Source organism: Sinohyriopsis cumingii, chromosome 4 (genome assembly GCF_028554795.1).
Source record: "Sinohyriopsis cumingii isolate HCF-2022 chromosome 4, ASM2855479v2, whole genome shotgun sequence".
NCBI classification, from domain to species: domain Eukaryota; kingdom Metazoa; phylum Mollusca; class Bivalvia; order Unionida; family Unionidae; genus Sinohyriopsis; species Sinohyriopsis cumingii.
Genome location: NC_142964.1, coordinates 68493439 through 68516979, shown reverse-complemented (window position 1 = coordinate 68516979; position 23541 = coordinate 68493439). Strand labels below are relative to the sequence as shown.

Genomic DNA, 23541 nt, shown 5'->3' with positions numbered 1-23541 from the left:
TATAATATCATTGCGAATAGTATATGTTTTCATTTTTTTCCATAACCATGGTTGATAACATCTGCTTAAGAAGCTATCATCTAAAGAAGAGATTTATGTAGAGGGAGTAACGTGCTTCTATTACCGTTGGTGTGACAGCCACAACGATCACTATTATGGGTACTGTTCATGAATGGGTAAACAGGTATACCAAGCATTGATTTTACTCCCATACTTTACCAGTGCGTATGCTCTCGTGGGTTTAAAGCCAATTTTCAGCACACGATAGGCTATGTACGGCGGCCAGTATAACTAGTGGGGAAAGAACCAGGAAAAACCTCGGCAAGAACCATCGACTCATGGGAAGCTACTATCAAGCTTCTTTACATATTCACACTAGCCGAGCCCGAGACTCGAACGCATGCAGAAAAAGGTGAGATGGCAGTGACCAGTAAAGACGAGCGCTTAAGACCACTTTGCCACCCAGAGCCTACGTAAACCGGCTGGGAGTAACCTTTGTCTTTGTTGTGGACTATTTACCACTGAAAAAGGAATTTATTCCGACTTTAAACCGTGCTGGTTAGAAATGGCTTTCTGTGTAGGATAGTTTGTCAAAAACATGTACAATTTTATGTAGCTATATACAAATACTTAATCTAAGTGAGTAGAAAGTAAAATCAAGATTAGAGATATGCTGGTTCATAGTAAGGGTAGGGTAACAACGGAGATGCGCTCAGATTTAAAGTTTCATGACTCGGAGATGAAAACTAAAAGAGAAATGTAAAACAAAACATTTAACTACCATCAATGTAGCGTGAAATGTATTTTACACTCACATATTTATCTCTGTAGTAAAAGTGTAGTACTCGTGTAGATGCATCAAGACGACTAGTGTCATATATAACCTACTGATTAATAAACAAATAATATAAAAGTAATACTTCTTCATTCACTAACATACCAATAACAGATAAGCAAAACCGGCAGGGCATGCAACACAGATGGCAGTAACATGTTCTGTTGAAAGACGTGGTACTTGAAGAGTTGCATCAAATACTCACTATTATGTCTCCATCAAGAAAAAAAAGGTCTAAGAAATGCACTTTAGACACAAAATCATTAGACGAGATATACTTTTTGTAATGAGGGTTAGTTGTTATTATCAGGACGCATCCCATCATAAAGTTTCATCACTGAAGGTAGAATAATATTAATATTACGTACCACCCTTCACCTCCAACAATAAACAAACAGACGTGTGGCCAGGGTCTAAATGAGAAAAGAAAGTAGCCAGCAGAACTTTAAATATAGGTGATCGTGACTTCTTTTCGTTGCAGAGGTGTGATACTAACAGAAACGTGCTTGAGAAATAACTTCACGAACACAACATTTAACCAAAGTCAGTGTAGCTTGAAATGTGGGTGCTGGTGACCTACTTTTGTAACTGATGGGTTTTATACTTAACGACATGCATCCCTTTACCAAATCTCATAATCCTATTTACAAAACTGAGTATACAAGTTTAAATAACCCCCATATGATCATGAGCTAAATACAAAGCAAGAATGGACTCGTTTACGAACAAAATCAGCCCCTCCCTCATGTGATCACCCCTGGTGGTATGTGCCATTAAACCCACTCCAAAATGTTATGTAGGGTCTAGAAAGGAAGACCGACAGAGATGCAGCAAGGCTATACACGTGAATGTGATTTTAAATCTGACGACCCCGACAATAACGCTGACGAAACGCATCGTACGATGAAGTTATGTACTTTGTAGAGAAATATATCGAGAAAACATGAATAACTGAATACGCCAATAAAACAAAGAGGACACGAAAATTTGATTGCGCTATCAAAACAGTTCCAAGATGCGACCTCGTGTATTTCGCAAAAGACCACTAAAGGAGGTAGTAGCGGGCCGTGTCTCAGTGGTTAGCGTACTGGACTCGCGACCGAAAGAGTTTGAATCCTACCAGTGGATCATCCTGGGTCAACTACCATGATGTGTCCTTGGGCAAGACACTTTATTCTAATTGCCACGATAAAAAAAGAATACCTACTTATGTTGTGCCGTGAAGCACCAAACCAAACCAGGCAGAGAATCTGTCAACTTTGTCGACACATGTCATTAATCGTAGCCACAAGCGTTATAAGCTCTAATGCCTACGTGATTTTTGTGGTGTTAGTTCAACTTGAGTCTTCAGCACATGTGTACGGGACATGAATATATTCACAGGAAGTCATATCATTCTGTGTGGTAGGCCTATTCGCGCTGTGTAATTTCGACAGGACAACCGTATATAAGGTAAGGTGTGTGTGCGTGTGTTTAATGGCACCTGCCACCAGGGGAAAGGACGAGGGATAGGGGTTGATTATATCACTGTAAGGTACGTTATTGATAATAATAATAATAATAATAATAACGAGCCTCATAATTATATAATCAGCCCCCCTCCCCCCCCCCCCCCGTCCTCTCCCCCGGTGGTAGGTGCCATTGAACTGTGCTTTAAAACTACATGTTCAAAATTTTAGGCAAAATATATATTCCCATTAACAATTCACTTTTGGTGCCATATCTATATTTGACTCGAGAAAAAAAAATCAGTATATGTACATACACGGACATATAATTTTACTATATATCCATAAACAATTTAATTGCAGCAAGTTTTGGCTGAATTCATGTAAATAATACTTAGGTTTTATTTGGATAGACCGGCTAGTTTATGTAGCTGACCGATATTGTTGAAACCAATTTCTACCAGCATCATTAGAACATGTGGCATACTTAAATGTAGAGACGTCTCCTTTAACCGGAAATGCACTAATAATAGTTTCTGGGTGCTCTTTATCTACCATTAGAAGACAAAAACACTACATTATCGACTGCTTAAAAAAAATGTTTCAGCATAAGGGTTTGCTAGTCCTATAATAAAGAAAACTGCAGCGGCGTCGCTAGGGTTGGTGTCGCGCAGAGCGGTAAACTCATGGTGTCACCCCTCCAGACTTCCAAATAAGCACCAGACGCTCTGCAGACTGCATGGTGGCACCCTGTGCCTGCTAGTCATGTATTTAACTATGATCGGTTATCCGCTTATGAAATCCGACTAGACCGAGCAGTGTGTGCTCTGTAAAATTTGCAGTTTTTTATTTTGGTGTCACCCCTCTGAGATGGTGTCACCCGGTGCGGTCCGCACCCCCCGCACCCCCCTAGCGACGCCACTGGAAAACCGTTTGATGACTAAATTATTTCTTTTCTAGTATTAAAAGTGCATGAACATATTAACTTCGGTCACACTTGTAACTGATTATATTGCGGACGTGGAGTGGGTGCACTTGCGACTATATCATCAAGCGAAACTATTAGAAAATACAGTTATTAAAAGCTGGGATTTTTCCCCATTGTTTTTTTTTTTTTCTTCATAACACTGAATCGTATATCTTCTGTTTGTATACCGTTATCCAGTCTGTTCTAAATTATTTAAAAATCAATATGGCTGTCCATTCATTTTTCAAAGCATGTACTTTGCCAGTTGCCTCGGATGTATGTGAGCATTAGGTAACAGAGTTTCAACAACTACTGCTATTATTATCATCATCACCATCATCATCATCATCGTTATTATTATTATTATTATCAACTACTACTACTACTGCTACTAAAACTATTACTCTCTTTGTCGTCATTTTCATCGTCATTTTCTTGCCGTTGTTGCTTTGATAACATCAATTTGAGTTATTTTGGGGGTGGATACTACGAATATTGTTACCACAGTTGGGTACCGTTAACGGCGGTAGATAAACCGCATATAAAACGTATCCATACTCATACATATCACTGTAGGTGTCTGCGCTGACAGTTTATCTTCAAGTCACCATTCAAGTATTACAAATTTAAATTTGATCCAACCGTCAGTATAAAAACAGTTTTCTATACCCTATTTATTGTTGCGGTAGTCAGCCTTAATTTTGTTATCTTCTTCGTTGACTTTGTTGTTGTTGTTTTTTTATTAGCTAGATCAAGTTTCCAGGGAGCAACTGTAACTCATTTAGGGGCGTCAGACTCGTAATCTAAGTGTATTGGGTCTGACAGCCACCAAGGCCAGTTCGGTTCGGCCTTCTTGGTGTGTCCTTGGGAAAGACACTTTGCTCACATTTCCTTGGCATGATTAAGTCAATAATGTGTTAAAAGTGCTGATAAAGTTAACCAACCAAACAACCAACCAACCGAGTTTCCTCTGTTTTGAAATTCGTTTTGTATCATAAGCTATCTTTGTACAGAATTTCATGACAGGGTAAACTCAGCTTATTGGACTAGTTTACCCTCTGATCGCTGTTACCGCTCCCAAGTTAAGATCCTTTCCAGACATGATAGCGGCATCGAGCTCGAGAAAACCAGCGCTGTTCCGAGGTCCACCGCAGCCAACGATGCACGGGCCATATAGTTCATTTTCCTCTGCCACTAAAATTAATAAAAGATACATTTTATAAATTAAACTTGCAGTGAAAACAACAAGCTCCTTACTAAAGAAAAAGTAAAAAGATAAACAGGTAGGAAGATTAGAGACTTTGGATTGTATCATTCCGCATTGTTTACCTTACAGTTATTTGGACGTCACTCATTCCTGAGCCCTGTCCGTCAAATTGGGTACGTGAATTTTAAACAAGCCGGACACCTATGCAATATATCATTATGGTGAGGTTTGTCAGATATGAGTAATGATGGACCGAATAGACTGGATTTTTTATGGCCTGAATCGAAAGGTAATAAAAAATGGTGTTAATAGTCAACGAGATGTTCTCATACGTTGACATTCGGCAAGCAATATTTACGTTCCAATAGATAAGCCGAGTGGTCTAAAAACGCTCTCCGTTACGGATCACTGCCATCTCACCTCTGTCTGCGTGGTTCGAGTCTAGGATTCGGCCAATGTGGGTATGTGAGAGAGCTTGCCAGTAGCTTCTCGTGGGCCAGTGGTTCTTCTCGGGGTTTTCCCGGGTTCTTCCTCCACCATTAATACTGGCCACCATGCATAGCCTATCGTGTGCTGAAAAATGGTGTTAAACCCCACAACAACAACAACCAATAGATAAGTGTTATGCACATTTCTTTTTTCTTTTCTTCCTGTCCTTTTTTTTTTTTTTTTTTTTTTTTTTTGCACGTATGTGATTTTATGGAAAGCGTATCTGAATAGACAAACAAATTCAGGATTTACAGATTATTTCAGAATAATTTTGAGGTATAGAGCTATCTTAAGTCAGTTCATCATTTAACACAGACAGCATTCATGTACATTATTATATCAGTTTTATAGTATATTTTATTTTATTACTAGATATCGTTAATTATTATGTAAACCTTTCTAAACCCACGCAGATGCAGAGTCCATAATCTTCCTCCACGCCCATGCCACCCGTGTTCGATAAGAATCAGATATCCACGTAAGCGTACCAAAATCTTAGATTTCTTATTATGGACCTATTCATGTACTCAGAATCAAAGATAAGGACATATTCATACACCTGAAATCTATTTTACACACACACACACACACACATTCACACACACCTCGTACAGCTGTCAAGGTCGATGTATTTGAGTTGTCCCTATTTTCCACTCTGGGCCAGCATTTTAAACAAAATTATAACTTTGTATACATTTGATATTAATAAGTTAAAGAAGTGCAACATTCGTCGATTGTTTAGTCATAAGTTTTCAATTAAATTCGTCATACGAGTTTAGTTGTATGTAATTGCCAACTGTTATCCTATCAAAACACGGAAGTGTGATTGGAAAACAATAATCTCATGATCAATCGTACACCACTTGCCTACAGAATCGAAACCATCTCCGCTTAAATAAGTCACGTATTATCATAATTAAATGTGAAAATAAAAATATTTATTTATTATTTGCACTATATTTAACAAAGCGATACATCTGTCACTAGGTTATGTCAGTATTCTATATAAATTTATTATTATTATTATTATTATTATTATTATTATTATTATTTCAAACAAGACACCATAAATAATACGAGGTTTTGTTTATGTTTTCATCTGGGAATGAAACTGAGAGGAGTATTCATTTTTTCTTTTTTAAATTGGAAATATATAGCCATGAAAATTTGGTGTTTACTGGGTCTGGAAGTTAATTTCCCCCTGTCTGTTTTTTATTGTTATTTATTATTGTTGTTTTTCACTAATACAGTTTTTCCATTCTTTTCTAGTTTTAAAAATAAACAAACACGAAAAGTGGTATTAGATTAGATACATCATGCAAAACATGAAACAGATGACTGACCAACAAATGATGTTACATAACTAAAACATGCACAAAATGTTTTAGTTTATGTGTTATTATTTCATAAAATTTATATTTAATACATTTTCTCTTGTCGTGTAAAGGATGACACTGTTTGAGTAAACTAACTTTTAAAACTTTCAAATTGTTCTAAACCTTATATTTTACACTAATAATGTTAGTGATCGATTCAACAGCCCGGTAGAAGCAAACTATGGAACAGTCGCCTCTTGCAACAAAGTGTGCTCTATGTACAATATACTAAACTTCCGTACGAACCGTTCAGTCCTTTCTCTACTGCATCAATGGCTGAAGCCGTGTGATTGGTGAGTAATTTTCCAGCCTCTGCCACCGGTTGTCTAGAAAACGACCAGGTGCCTATAACTGTGCTCTTCACACTCTCCATTCCAATTTTCAAATCTTTCGACACAGGAAATAACCAATCAAGCGCATGACAAGGGAGAGACCATTGTATATGGTTGAAAACGTTTGGTTTCATTGCAAGGTTGAAATGGTCCAAACGGAATATCATGTCAGCCGCTATCAATGATTCTACTGAATATAGTGTCTTGAATTTAATCAGTGCACAATAAACGTTATGCAATAGAAATCTTACACATGACATTCTACAGAGATTGTTGTTTCCGTTAACAGTAACCAACACCTCAGAAAATCTATATGCTTGTAGTGAAATTCTGTTTTAAAACACATTAAGAACCCAGTTTTGGTATTTTGTTGTGTAAGCAAAAACAAAGAGCACTTACATTCAGATGAGTTTCCACTGTAACCATTCGCGTCTGGTTCTAATATTGATTTCATCTTTCTCAAGTCCTTTTCCAAACATTTATTCATTCTATTTAGGGGTTGTTAGTACACGAATCCATTTTATGATATAGTACAGGTTATGGCGTAGTCAGTAGATATATAATATTTTATGATATAGTACCGGTTATGGCGTAGTCAGTAGATTGATACCATTGTATGAAATTGTACAGGTTGTGGCGTAGTCAGTATATATTTACTCTATTTTATGATATAGTACAGGTTATGGCGTAGTCGACATATACCAGTATATGATATAGTACAGGTCATGGCGTAGTCAACATATACCAGTATATGAAATAGTACAGGCTATGGCGTAGTCAGTAGATTGATACAATTGTATGAAACTGTAATGTAATGGCGTAGTCAGTAGATAGACACTATTTTATGATATAGTACAGGTTATGGCATAGTCAACATATACCAGTATATCATATAGTACAGGTAATGGTGTAGTCAGTAGATAGATACCATTTTATCATATAGCACAGGTTATGGCGTAGTCAGTAGATTGATATCATTTTATCATATAGCACAGGTTTTGGCGTAGTCAGTAGATTAATATCATTGTATGAAATTGTACAGGTTATGGCGTAGTCAGTAGATAGATACCATTTTGTGATATAGTACAGGTTATGGCGTAGTCAACATATACCAGTATATGATATAGCACGGGTAATGGCGTAGTCAGTAGAATGATACCATTGTATGAAATAGTACAGGTAATGGCGTAGTCAGTAGATATATATACCGTTTTATGATATAGTACAGGTTGTGGCGTAGTCAGTAGATTGATGCTATTGCATGATATAGTACAGATAATGTGCAATGAAAATACCCCCCTTTTTTCCTCCAAAATTTTAACACAAAGTTCAAACAGAGAAAATATGTTGATAAAGACTGAACGATAAATAACTGCACTAGCATGTTTTATCTGATGTCCTAGAAGTTTAACTGGCCTCTTTTCCAAACAAAAGCTCAGCCTGAATCCCCGTGTCTAGTTTGGGCTGGGCAAATGTACGGAATAAGCTGACGTATGTATCAGATGTATTTATAGCTCTACTGCCTGACAACGGGATAGCCAGTGAATCTGTTATAAAGCTACATATAATGTATTATCATATATCAAAGCTGTCATATTGCAACTATATTTTATGTATATCTGTAAACGTTTGTCTAAAGATTATGTAGAAAAATCAGGAGTGTTTTGTGTATTTAGCAGAAAGAACAACTCAACTTTCTTCTAACAGACTAATAAGCTAGTGAAAGAAAACAAATAAACGATTGCTCGTCAGTTTAAACCCAGACCGCTGGCATACACATTGGACACTCTTTCAAATGAGGTAATCTAATTATATATTTAGTAGGGGTGACTATTTTGTGTAACCTGATTATATAGTTAGTAATGGTGACTACTGACTATATTTGTATGTATATTGCATAATTGTATGTATGTATATATATATATATATATATATATATATATATATATATATATATATATATATATATATATATATATATATATATATATATATATATATGACCTTGTCCAGCTTTGACTTCATTTCTGCTTGGCCTGTTTGACTTGTTTTAATCTTGTTAATTTCAATTATTTAAACAACTAATAATAGCTTCATTATTCTCTTTGTGTATAAGCTTATTAACCGAATTATTATTCAGGTAAACGTGTTGATTTGGATCATGGTTTCGGGGTTCCAAAGTGAATTTTATAGGCTATTGTGTTGTAAGCAAACAACGTTCATTAGGTCATTCTAGAAGGTTATTTTCCATTAGCTAATGGTTGTATTTAGAAAATGCTAAGTTGTGACCTGGGGTCATGCAGAGATCTATATTATCTTGTGACTGTGAGGATTTTACCAGTCGTGCTTTAACATCTAGCATTTTAAGTTGTATTACGTTGTTACCAGTTTGGGCTAAAATTTATTTTCTTTAAATTGTTGAATTCAAGTGTTTATTTTCTATGGAAATACAAAAGTGCTCTGAAAACCTTTTGGATAAAGACATTCATTGGAATTTATACTGAATTCAAACCTGGAATAATATTTCTGTGATTCAACAAGAGACTGTTGACACATCAGCACTTCGCAGGCAGTAAGAGACACGTCATCGCCTTCAATTATGGATCTCTTCGGGACTTGAACCGAGTTTCATTCAGGACGTTTTATTACTAGGACTTGTGTTTTTAATTCTTGGATTATATTTAGATTTAATTCGCAATACTGTAAGTTCTCTTTTTTCATTTTTCACTTTGTATTCTAGGGAAATAAATTATTTGTTAAATTTTACAAAGCTAGTTGTCTTCACTCTTTTCTTTTACTTATTTTAAGGGCATAGACTCGTAACAACACACACACACACACACACACACACACACATATATATATATATATATATATATATATATATATATATATATATATATATATATATATATATATATATATATATATATATATATATATATATATATTGCGTAAAGCGTAGTCTGTTACATGGTAATCTAACATGAGAATGACCGCATCATTTTGTTCGAAGATTCCTTGGAACAGTATTTTTTGTGTCATTGCCTTATGCTCTGCGGTAACAATTGTCTTAATGTCAGATAAAAGCCCTTTAAAATTATCAATTTTTACACAACCGCATTCACTTTGTCCGCTGTCGGTTGCCCGAAAAATAATTTATTTCATTTTCGAGGAATTCAAAATGAAATTCGGAGTTGATTTTTGAAAACAAAATAACTGTGTTCTTGAGATGTAATGTTTGGTTCTAAAAAGAAGCTTCAGTGGAGATAAAACCCAAATTAAAATATCAGCCTTGTCTTTTTTTTGTTTTGAATGTTTTGTGATCTTTATTTGAGTTTCTGTGATAGACCTAAATACCAGGATGAACGTACTTAATCAAAACAACTTTTAGATAACGACACTTGCCAAAAAAAAAACTGTTGAATAAGGACACTTGCAAATAACCTTTTTGTATTACTATTAAAATAGTTTCCCACTCTGATAAGAAACTTACATCTTGAATGTGACATTTGTGCAATCGACTTCAGTTCTCCAGTTAAAAGTTTTATCAAAACACCGATCTTTTTCATGTGTGAACCATTAAATGTAATATTTAAACTGTATGGTTTTGGTAAATTTTGCTAAAAACTAATTCATTTCTGTTAAAAAGGGAGAACAAATGCAATATCAGTAAGTCAATGACTTACCAGCTCGTTTTGTTTTCTCACGATAAGATAGTAGATTTTTGGACTACTGAAGATTCTAAATGGCCATACAATGCCCCTTCCAATACATTTGAAGCGATGCTTAATATGGATACTGGAAAATAGTTATCTCTAATCCAGTGACTAATATACAGTCTAATCCATTTGCCATATGAACAATTTTTTTTAAGACAATCATTCAAGAATAATAAGAGAGACACTAACTTCCAGCCCCCCCCCCCCCATAGAAGGTTTACACTAATCAACCAACACTCATTCCAATGCTTTTTAAATAATACTTAATATAAACACTGGACAATAATTTCCCGTCTTTTTTGTTTTGCTTTGTTTCTTGGTTGTTTTTTTTTTCTTTTCTTTTTTTTTCGTTTTTTTTTCTTTTTTTTCTCCCCCTTCAAACTCTTTTTATGGGAACAACTCGAGCAGATCTGAGGTCATCCATGACTCGACCGGTAATAATTAATTAATTTATAGTGGGTTATTGGTGATGCGTGAGCCTATCTAGAGTAGATTTACCTTACTGACACTAGTTTATATGTGTGCGCCAGTTAATATACAGAACTTGTATATAAAAACACGTTTGTAAGACTGGATAATCATTAAAGATTCTTCAATCCATAGAGCAAAATGAAATGAACGCTCCCCATTGAACAGTAGACCACTATATAATTCCGATACAAGAACATTTACTCGGTAGGTCATTTTTGTCAACTCGAAAAAAAAACGCCAACTGTATTACTGTTGCAGGAATACACGTAAATTTAATATGATTTTTTAAAACTATTATTTGCCTCCTACGGAGTGCACTACTTGTTGCAACAGAAAAGACTGTTATTATTATGATTTTGCCTTCTTCCGCTGTTGTATAGAGTTCCAGATGAACAAATATGCAGCTAATTCTTATTTCGCTTCACAGAAAAGGCCCAAGATATTCCGATTGCTCAGCAAAATTAATCACAAACCAGTCACTTGTTTGGAACTTTGGGTAAACGGAACTTCCGGTTATTAGAAAACTAGTCGGACGAGCGAAGTAAACAGCTCTAAATTTCAAAGTACTATGTTGTTTTAATTTGCTGTGCGAAGGTTTGTCATTTCCTAAGCCAGATCTAACAAAACTGAACTTTATTATGACATTGAGGTAGCTATAGTAGCCACTCTACAACATATCGTTTGAGGCACAATATGTTAAAAATAATCAAGTCACTGTCAGTTTTGTCATGTCAGTTTTGTCACCCGAATTGAGTAAACTTCACTAGGGCTAAATTATTAATATTAATATCCCACCCTCACTTCATAAATGATTTTTGCACACTTGATTTTAAAAATGCTTGCCCCGCCCAATACTACGTTTAGTACCCCAGCTTCTTGGACGGAGTACTGAAACCCATATGGAGCAGCCTGGTTTCGGAATCTGAATTTTTACAGTGCAGAGTCAGTTACGGCATAAAATTACATCGGAAAAGAGTGTGTGTGATTTGGATTTTTATCACAGCGTTAACAATTTTTCAGTCATATCACTACGATATCTGTAGTGTGGCAGTTTGTAGTGATTTCTGGCACTGAGCATGTGGACATGTAGTATGATGTCCCAACCAGTCACATTATCCTGACACCAGGCCAGCTAGACCAAACACTAACCTTTTAATGCTGAGTGCCTAGCGAGGCAGCTGTATGTACCATTTTTATAAGTCTTTGGTATGACTGGGCCAGGGTTCAAACCCGTGACCTCCCACATCTGAGATGGATGCTCTAACCACTAGGCCACTGGAGTGGTGGCATCAGAAGAAATAGTCCTACAGTGTAAGGCGTAGCACATGTTTTTGTTTTAGTGCTCTGTCTTACTGTCCAAATAATGGCCTTGTATAGCGTGTTCCAATATCGTTGACATCGGAATGAGTAATCAAAGTTTCAGGAACATCTCACACACTTGGCAGCCTATATCGACACTCTTCCATTAATTTATGCATAATTAATATACTTACTGTGCAGTCTTTATCATGGCAGAATGATATATTTCTTGAACGAAATGAACCGTTGCTTACAGTTTCTTTAGGCATAATATATTTTTATTCTTTTTGTTAAAGAATAATATTGTAAAGTCCGAATGTTTTAGTCAGACTTTACTTACTCTGATGTCTTTTCTCTAATAAATTCAAATTCTCACAAAAGAAATGGACCTGTTTTCAAGTTTCATTGGCCTACATTTCAGTTGGCTGGAAAGCGATGAAAGCCAGGAATGCCGAAATCAGGTTAAGTTGAAATATTATTATTTAATGAAAAGAATAAAAATATATTATGCCATTTGGAACTGTAAGCAACGGTTCGTTTGATTCAAGAAATATATCCCCAACATGAACCTACTTGAAATTACTTTGGCATACCACGACTACCATCGCATTGCAATAAATTCAAATGTATGTCAACAGAACATGAAAATGTGCCCATTTACTAGTATCATATTTTCATTCTGCCATGATAAAGACTGCGCAGTAAGTATATTAATTACACATAAATTAGTGCAAGAGTGTCGATATAGCCATGGCCAATCTGCAGAATAGCTAATGCTAGACTTAAGTAAACAGAAGCCAGAGTGATTAATTAACAGGTTAACCTTATCATTATAATTATCTTGTGAAAAGGATTGTCCTTCAGAATGCCATTTGGACCTACTTCAAAGAAACCATACTCTGGTGTGTATGTATTGTAAGCATCTGCACTTTATTTACAAATAAACAATGTCCTATTTTGTTGTAACAGTGTTTAAATTAAATTGGTAATGACGGGAATATAAATCATCATTATAATTAAAGCTTTCTCTGATTTGGACAGTATTGTCAAATGATTGATAGGCAGTAATAATAGCTGCTATTTAAGTTTGCATGTTTTCTATGAGGCACTAAAACATCAGTAGAAATTTCTTAACAAGTGAAGAAAAGTACTTTGACTTATATAAATGAGTTGACAGAATCTGTTTTTAGTTTTTGAGAAATGGACTTATGATGCAAATGAACCTTAAAAAAAGAAGGAAAACCTTAAGCCGGTGTAAATTAATGTTAACAACAGTTCAGTAATGAGCACATGCTTTTAATTTTTCTTTGTCTCAAAGATATAGGTTGGGGACTCCCAGTTTCCATGAGTGAAGAGTCCAGGACTCCTCATCCTGAAATTCTGTTGAGAGCCATTCAGTGCACACCATTATGTACTAAGATCTGTTTATGTTTGCAAAGAAGAACAGAAGCTGAACATGAAGTAATGGTTAGATGAATTAATATGCCGGACATTCCAAAAGAAAAAATATAAAATATTGTACATGTGAAATTCAGCAATGCTGGTTTCAATAACAAGACTACTTGAATTGTTTTTTGAATATGTATACCATATCTTCTGACCTTTTGACAATATGCCCAAAGGGGGCCAGGTGAAACACCCAGCTGCTCCATTGTTACATGTAAGAATGTTTTACTTCTCCATCCATGAAGTTTAGGTGCTAATAGTAGTGCTGCATTGGGACAAGAATTTTTTCAAAATCACATTTTTAAAGATGTTTCATGAAGTACAAAAAGAGCTTATTTTTAGAAGTAGACAGTAAGTAATGTTTTTGTCTTGTCTTAATTTTTACAGTGTATATGAAATTTAAAAGATTTATTTTTGTTAAAAAAGGTTATCCAGTTAAAAATGAAAAGCATCAGGGTTATAGAATGTGAACAAAATTTTTCATTTCAAACATACAGGTAAAACTTGTTATAACGCGATGCTTGGGGTCCAAAGAATAACATCACAATATAAGTGGGATCACAGGGGTCTGTTCTTGGACCTGTTCTCTTCATTCTGTACACTCAGTCGCTCACAAGTGTCATAGATCATCATCCAGTGTCTCACCAATGTATGCTGATGACATCCAAATATACAAATCTAGCCACCCAACTGAAGTTGATGCTACCATCCAAGGTGTAGAGAGGTGCATTTCTGATGTGAAATCATGGATGACGTGTGACAAGCTGCAGATGAATGATGATAAAACTGAGGCCATTCTGATCACAACACAGAGACTTTCTCATTCACATCCTTTACCTCAAACAATAAATATCAGCAACGCCAACATTAAATTCACACAATCAGTACGAAACCTAGGTGTTACTCTGGACAGTACTCTCACATTGCACCAACATGTCATGAACATATGTAAGGCTGCATATCTTGAGCTGAGACGCATCAACTCAGTTCGCAAATATCTTTCAGTTGATGCCACTAAAACACTTGTGTGTTCGTTAGTACTTTCAAGACTGGACTATTGTAACTCAATTCTGTCTGGTTCATCTCAATATCTACTCCAGAAACTTCAAAAAGTTCAAAACACAGCTGCTCGGATCATACTTAGAGTACCACAATAAGAGCACACCTCCCCCCTGTTCTGTACCTTACATTGGCTATCCATTCGATTCAGAATCAAACACAAACTTTGTTCTCTGTGCTATGTTTCACTGTCGGACTCTAGTCCAACATACCTATCCGACCTCACCCATGTGTATACACCAGCAAGATACTTACGCTCCTCTTCTGACAATCATGTACTCATTATTCCCACTAAGAAAACAAAGTCATATGGACAGCGTTCTTTTGCATACCAGGGCCCTGCAACGTGGAATGAATTGCCCACTGAACTTTGACACAAAGACACAGTGATCACATTCAAGAGGGCTCTCAAAAAACTCACTTATTTCGACTGCAAGAACAATCTTAAAGACCTAATAATGTTTCCTACCTTAAATATTCTCATCATGTTTTTTAATGTTTTCTAATTTCATGGTGTTTGTTTTTGTAATCATATCATTATATGTGTTTTATCTTATAGGTGTTGTCTAATGTTGTAAAGCACTTAGAGCTTCTAAAGATTAGGTGCTTTACAAAGTCCTCATTATTATTGTTATTATTATTAAATTTTTTGAAAAACTTCCCCATAGAAAATGTACATTGAAATTTCATTGTCATTAGTTTTAATTAACTTCATCATATATCGTTTGTTATGTTTGTTGGGTTTCATCAAACATCAAATATACTTCAGTTTTGAATTGTATACATGCCAACATGGCAAAAACGGTGCACGGTGAAGTTAAGGCAACATTAAACGTAGTGCCAGGATTAAAAATCTGCTAGGGATACTAATAATCGGCTTTTCTGAGAGCATGTATTTAGAATGTTAAGAAGAGAGGTCACCTTAAATTAAAAAAGATGGGAGCCATGCTGCCATAGCAGAATCTCGTTATAACGAATCACATTACAATGGGTTTTACCTGTAGCTGACAGAAGCTAACCGTTGATAAAAAAAAAATCAGTACCCTCAAGGCAGTCATGCAGAAATCCATTATTGGTATTATCCAAGTCAGAAATTTGTTCTTACAGATGAGCAACGTTTGCAAGGTTACTTGTCCGTGGACAAGTAAACTGTGGCCTGTAACTTGAAAAGGGCAATAGTTCCAGTTTTGTCTGAGCAGTGTTTACACAAGCACCAGTGATAACTGCCAGCAAGTACCATACTGGTATGTTGTATGTTTACTTCAGTATATGCTGAAATTTATCGATCTGGAATGAAAGTAGATAGTACTGGTTTAGGTGACATAATTTGATGGTTACATCAGACTGAGTTTCTTTGGCTGAAGGATATGGCTTCCCTAAGGAATCTGTTATTTTGAACCACTTGCTGGACTACATGACTACATGAAACCATTATGTGCAACTACAATGAATTTTCCCAGGAAAACATCTGGATGGATGTTTTCTTATAAAGCTAGGGCCAAATGGTGAAAAGTTGAATGCAAAGTCAACAAAACATGCTAAAACTAAACTTGACTATGACAGGGAATACATAAAAAGAAGAAAATGGATGTTTAAAGATTTTTGGTTGCAGAAGTTTCCTTGGCTAAACAAACCCAAAGATTGAACAATCGCATCTTGTAATATATATAGGAGATACCCCTCATCTGCAGACAAAACTAGTTGATTGTTTGCAGGATATGTTACAAGCGTTACAAGAAACTTTTTAACACAGCATATGCCATAGCGAAGCTGACAAAATCTATATTAGAATCTGAACTATGAGAAAGAGTACAAAGCATACAATACATGTCAGTTAAAATTTGATAACAAAAAAGACCAAATAAGAGAAGAAAGATGTTTTGGGTGATTTTTACAAGAGTATATGCCGTAGCAGAGCAGAGAAAATCTTTTTCAGACATTGAATTTATTTGTGAAGTTCAAATCAAAAGTGGAGTTGAACTTGGAATTGATCACATCAGTAGAACTGCATGCATAGATTTCATAACGGTATATATGATGTCTTACTGAAAAATGTCAAGAATAAAATATTTAATATTCATTTCGGATACCAGTACTGATTCAGTAGTTACAGACCAAGAATGCATTCTTGCCTGACCATGAAAGTCCAAAATTAGACAAGTTGAAATATCCATTATATTTTACATGTCATGGATCCATACTGCATGCATTTAAATGGTTCAGCTTTATAAAAGTAAATATATTAACCGCTGTCTTCCACCATTCTTTTCAACTATGAAAATATGGACAGATGTGTCTTTCATACAGAGAAGTAAAATTTTTAATTTACTTGCCAATGAACAACTTGATTTTGACAAAATTTCTACACCCCTGCCTGAAGGATGAAAAGTCGTTTCATACCAAGTCACAAATGTTCCTCTGATTGCTCCTATGATCCACTCTTACACAGGACCCTGTTTATTATACAATATAATAGACAATGTAAATACTTCCAAGCATTCCCTTGTACAATGAACCAAGCACAACCTGACCGTTGATCAAGAACTACTATTCCTGTCTTAGAACGTACTTAACCATAATCTATAGTTGTTTTACTCCTGATTTCTACAAGTATTCATCAAGCCGTCATGGACTTCTCTGTGTTGCACCAAAACAGAAGTAACCGGCTAATAAACATAAGAATTGCATGAATTTTCTCTGCCCTGGCAAAGTTACACTGATCTACAATGAAGACTCCTGTTAATCGATTGTCACTTTCAGATGTTCATTTTGACCAAAAAGCTAATAACAATTCTTGTTACCACTCTGGTGGCCTAGTTTTTAGAGCGTCCACCTCAGATGCAGGAGGTCGCTGCATCGAACCCTGGCCAAGTCCTACCAAAGACTTATAAAAATGGTGCTAACAGCTGCCTCGCTAGACGCTCAGCATTAAGAGATTAGTGTTAGGACAGGTTGGCCTAGTGTTAGGATGTCTGCGGCATGATGGCCCATTGCTAGACACTACAATCTGCCTCACTACAGACATCGTAGCAATATGACTGACAAATTGTTAAAGCTATGTTAAAAATACAAGTCACAAACAAACACATTTCTTGTTATTTGACATGTTTCTTTGACAAATTTTACTAAATGCAGTTTGAATCCATTTAAATATAAATCCATACACAATCTCTGGAACAGTTGAATTTTATTTTATACCATATTTAGAAAGATAGTGCCAACATTTTTTGACTAGTTTTGTTTGAGGCATATGAACTCCTGTGTTACCAATAATCATAAATCATTTTAAAAGCAGCTGATTTTTGATGTCGTGTTCATATTCATTTTTGAGTGATTTATCATGTATACTTACCTAGTAGCAACTGTACATCATTTATTGGTTAGAGCATCCGCCTCGGATGCGGGAGGTCATGGGTTTCGATCCTGGGCCGAGTCATACCAAAGACTTACAAAAATGGTACTAACAGCAGCCTCGCTTGGTGCTCAGCATTAAGAGGTTAGTGTTAGGACTGGTCAGCCTGGTGTCAGGATAATGTGACTGGGTGGGACATCATGCTACATGTCTGCGGCACGATGCCCCAGTGCTGGACATCACTATAAACTGCCACACTGCAGACATCGAAGCGATATGACTGAAAAATTGTTAAAGCTACATTAAAAATCCAAATCACACACACACACACACATCATTTATTTGGTACAAAGTGCAAGGCTGTAGATTAGCATGATTCTCATGAAACTTGCTGACACAAATTAGTGTATGCATCTAGTTTTGGTAAAGAAAGAGAACACCAAAAAGTTCAAAAGATATGTGTAGTGAATCATGGAATAGAAAAGTACACATAGGCTGAAGAAAAGAGAAAACAATGGAACCTTATTAGCTTTATGCTCATAGTGTTGCAACAATGGAAAAAATTGTAATGGTGACCCAAGGTACACCAGGTCCAAAATTTAAGGATTTTGATCATAAACCTGTTTTGGATTTATTTATTGAAGTTTGTTTAAGAAAGCAGTGAATGTAGCTTGCAGTGTTGCTTAAAGATGAAATGGAAGAAAAGTGAATGGTATTTGGTCTTTTGCTTCTATTTCCTGTGTCTTGGAAACTTTCTTGATCTGAAATTGAATGAAGTGAATTAAATTAATTAATATAGCAAAAAATTTTTTGTCTCTATCTTGATTCAATCTAGCTGCACACAAATTTAAAGAAAGGCAAGGTAAAGACATTGATAATTATTGTAGTTTTAACATCACAAACAATAGTTACCTCAAATTGCCTTCATTTTTCAATTGTTTATTCTAAGGCCAAATAAGAAAACTGCATGGTTCTGGTTACATTGAAAAACAAAGTATGGGGAGGCAGGTTGGTAAAAAAATTTTTAGGGTAGGCAAGTAGGTAATGTTTGGCTTGTTTGTTGAGACTGATTTAAGTTTCAGCGTAAACTTGAAGTACAAGCATTATATTCCTGAATTAAACTTCAGAGTTACAACCCTTTGACTGATGATTTTGGTTGTTAATTAATATTTTTTAGCTGCATTAGCAATACAAGATAATAAAATTACTATATGTCTTATTTTCCATGTTAGTTAAATTAATATATCTTACTACTTTTAGACTACTTCTGTTCAAAACTTTAGCACTGACCTATTGTATATCAAATCTTGATTCTATTATGGTAACTTTATTTTCCTGTCTGCTGATTAGTGTGGCTTGGTGAAAATCTTCAGATTAGTTTGGCTTAGTGAAAATCTGATTACTTTGGCTTGGTGAAAATCTGATTAGTGTGGCTAATGAAAATCTGATTAGTGTGGCTTAATGCTAATCCCCTAAACAAAAGCTGCAAATGACATAATGCAGTATACATTTCAGTACATATAACAAAGAACTTCATTATGTAAATACAAAAGAACAATTTATTTCCTTATTATTTGTATTCTTTCATTATAGGACAAGTAAATATATGCAGAGCAATTGTGTGCACAGTTTCATATTTACACTTTAAACAAAATGTTTTAAACATTGCATTTATTTGCTGAACAGGGATGCAGACAGACTTAAATTTATAATAATTGTCTCAGAGGACAGTCGGTCAGGCCTTGTATAAATAAAGGATTAATACATCAGTGAACAGGTGTGTATGTGTGTGTGTGATAAAAATAATTCCATTTTAAAATGTTACATCACATGTTCTATTCCAACAACATCAAATGCAGTTTTCTAAATCATTGTTTTAAAAACCATCATTACAAAACTGAAAACACACCAAGAACTGTAAAACATTATTTGGACCATGATCATTTTTCTCCTTTTGTCTCTTCCAAATAATATCTTGGGTATAGGACATCTGAATAAAAAAAAATCTCTCTCTCTCTCTCTCTGTCTCTCTCTGTCTGTCTGCCTCTCTCTCTCTCTCTCTCTCTCTCAACCATGTATGGGCTTAATATCTAATCAGCTGATTTAATACCTGAAATGAATTCAGTTAATAATTCCTTTTTTACTTTCAGACAAAGTCCTTGAGGTGTTGCTTTCTACATTGTTCAGGCTATGAGGATTTCCAGTTAGAAGTCTCTGTAAGCCTAGTAACATTTTAACTGGTGCTCACTATGCAGATGTGACAGTGCTAATTGATAACCAAGTGGAGAAGCTCTGAACTGATCAAGACTTTTAAAAGTTACCTAGACGAGGAGATAAGCTGTGATTTTGTAATGGACTTTGAGGGGTAGTCAAAGGAATATACAAACTGTTTCAGTTTCAGCAAGAAAATGGCTCTTAGTTTGAAGATTGCTGCTTGTTTGTCCATTTTTATTATGTTATGCCAGGGTCATGGCATGGACGGAGTAAATAAAGTGGATACATCAGAGTTTCCGACGGATACGCACAAAATGGATCTTACAATGCGAGGAGTAAAGCCAAAAAAGGTAGTTATCATTCTGTTCAAATATGGCAGTAAGACTAAGTAACCTGCTTTATTATCAGAATTAATAATGTCCATTACTTCCAAACAATTTTAGTGGTATACAATGTTCAAAGTCCATTTGTATCTAGTGCTCAGATTTCATTAGTGTAATCTATTTTAGGTACTTGCCTACATTTCACAAAAGCAGGGCCCGATTAGGGCGTTGGGGGGCCTGGGGCACTTAAGATTTTGTCTTTCCTGCATGGCCAGCACATACAGTTATAAGGGCCCGGTTCTGTCATTCAAACAGTAAGGGCCAGCAGTGGCCTACTAACTGTATGGTATCAAACGGTGATAGATCTAGTAATTGGTTGAATGTATATCTGGTTTATTTAAACACATAATTTTTTTCCATTGCAACCAAGGGTACCCAATGACTAAGTGGGCTTAGGGCACATTCCCACCCCCGACCCTTAATGTGGCCCGGATCAAAAGTATGTAGTAATGGAATATTTTAGGCAAACAAGCTCCAGCCTTTGTCTAGGTTGAAACTAAAATAACACTTTCATAGAAGCTTTGAACCGCAACTTTTAAATAACAGTTGTGTTTATGGAAAATTACTTTGAAATGAGCTTACTGTAAAGTTGAATCATATCTTTGCATTTGTTCATATTATTCATATTTCAAAGGAAGTATTTGTGAAAATTCATTTAGCTCATTTAATGTATAGTGTGGTATAGGATTTCTCTCCCCCACCAAAATATGGAGAAGTAGGGGAAAATAGGGCAAAGTGAGTGTGGTAAACATTTTGAATATTTAAAACTAGCATTTTACTAAACCTTTGAGGCAAGTAGAATAGAAATAAAAGAAATACCCATTGAACTTTTTGGAAATATTAATTTTTTAAATTTGGTATAGCAAATCTGTTATTTGGATTTATTTTTGCACAAGACAGAAATGTGTTATGTGCTATTAATAATGGGTGATATCGTGGTATAAGCCTGTGCTACCCTACTTTTACAATATGAAATAAATATATTTTTCTTTACTAACTATAATCTTTTGAACATCCACAGTTATTAATATACTTTTGAATGGAATTTTGTTTACATTTTCAAGCGTCATATCTGAATTTTTGGCTGAAATCTCATCAGTTGAAACATAACTGGAGACAGTCATTAAATTGAAACAAAAGTTGACCAGAAGCATGAAAATACTAGGTTGAAACTGTTTTAGATTACTCTTTGAATGGACATAAAAAATTGATATTGTAATTGGAATATGATGGCCCTGATCATACTCCTCACAGTGGGTTAAGTCCTCCGGTATGATAAGAGCTTCACCTGGAGAAGGCTATGCTTTGATAACTGCATCAGACACAATTGACACTGCATTTGCTGTGATTTTTCTGTACAGTAGCTTTAGTGCTAAATCTGATGATTTATTAAAATACATATGAAGAACGAGTCAGGAATTCTTTAATGTAGTGTTGGAGCACAGGACTGACACTGGTACAAGGAAGTATGTGTCAGGTATCATAATGTAACAGTGGTGTTATAGTGAAATGCATCCAAGACACATTGTACAGTCTGGTTTTCAAGGTGTGACAAGAGATGAAGATAGGATCCAGTCAATGTACTCATGTACTCATCCATGGAGATGACATACTAAGATTTATAACCCAAAGTCCAACAGCATTATGTTAGTGATATATTCTGAAAGATAATGATCTGTTGTATGTACTCATTTAAGAGTCAATTCAAATTGCAAGCAACAAAGATACAGATCTGCCATAGTTTAATGCATTGACAGATCAGGGTCTGTGTTGTCTGTTCTAGTTATTATTCCTAACAAACTGCATAGACCTATAGTGATTAGACCAGCTGCATAGTAGAAACAAAAATGCCTTTAACAAGAAGTGCAAGCCAGTGATGCTTTGCTGCTTAAATGGTTTTATTTAATGGTATATTAGCCTAAATCGTGATCAGTAACTTGCTAAAATGAAAAATAATGATTTAGATCTCCAGATAAGGATTTAAACAAGAAATAATTTTCAGGGATTTTCTGACATATTGGGCTATTGAATTTGGAATTTTTATTTTGTACATTGTAAACTTGGAATTTTGGAAGAATAGTCTTCACAACATATATTTGGCAGCATTTTCAGGTTTGATAAAATGTTTAAATTTTTGGGGACAAATTTTTGTTTTATAAAATAATCACCCAGTTATAGAATAAAATGATAATAGCAAGTTCTTTTTGTTCAGGAATTTCTTTCATCCTGTCCATCCTTCTGGACTTGTTTTCATACTGTATCGTATTCTTTTATTTGAAGGAACCTGTTGTAGCTTAATTGGTAGAACATTGGATTTGTAATCTAAGACTTGTGGGTTCAGTACCTACCCAGGTCACCATGGTCGTCTGATTTGTTGTGTCCTTAGGAAGGGCACTTAGCTACCATTACCTTAGCATGATGAAGCCAAACGTTAAAAGTGTTGTGTAACCAAGACGGTAAATTAATACTTCTTTTTAACAATACGTTTATGGATCTTCCCATGGTCTTTTCAACACAGTTACCTTCAGATTGAAACAAAAGGTACATTTAACTGTAATAAAGTAATCATTTGTCTTTTTATGTCATATGGTCATATGCCATGAGGCAAGTCAAGAAAGGTTTTTGTTGTGTAATTGAATTAGCTCACACATCTCTAATGACTGCATTAGGTTATTATAAGTTATCCTGTTGAATGATAAAATTTGATGTTGGCACAGATTGGCGCATAAGTCCTGACAACAGTTTATTTTGTATGATAATTAGTGAATCATTGTTACCTCCAACATCTTATTTGAAATTTGTGGATTCAGTAAAAAAAATATTTAAAAATCTTAGTTACCAAGGGAAGGCTTTCTGTCAGAGCACAAAAAGCACTGCCTGTGTCAGTCAATTCCCATTGGAGATTTTGGTGGCTAGAAGTGTGAACACATAGCCCTTCAAG

The 23541-nt window shown here is 35.3% G+C and overlaps 2 protein-coding genes across 3 annotated transcripts in view; one reads left to right on the top strand and one right to left on the bottom strand.

Annotated features, from left to right (window-relative positions):
• Window positions 1-7037, bottom strand: part of LOC149801394 (uncharacterized) — a 64200-nt gene extending 57163 nt beyond the window's left edge. For both annotated transcript variants that reach the window (XM_089955470.1, XM_089955471.1), the window contains exons 1-2: window positions 6569-7037; window positions 4306-4444 (exon numbers count right to left, since the gene is read on the bottom strand). In XM_089955470.1, coding sequence (XP_089811596.1) covers window positions 4306-4444; window positions 6569-6914 — 485 coding nt within the window. In that variant the 5' untranslated portion in view covers window positions 6915-7037. The remainder of the gene's footprint in view (window positions 1-4305; window positions 4445-6568) is intronic.
• Window positions 7038-8363: 1326 nt separating this feature from the next.
• The window catches only part of LOC149801393 (peptidyl-glycine alpha-amidating monooxygenase B-like), a 106530-nt gene continuing 91352 nt past the window's right edge, over window positions 8364-23541 (top strand). The window contains exons 1-2 of the mRNA XM_089956798.1: window positions 8364-8454; window positions 20154-20567. Coding sequence (XP_089812924.1) covers window positions 20412-20567 — 156 coding nt within the window. The 5' untranslated portion in view covers window positions 8364-8454; window positions 20154-20411. The remainder of the gene's footprint in view (window positions 8455-20153; window positions 20568-23541) is intronic.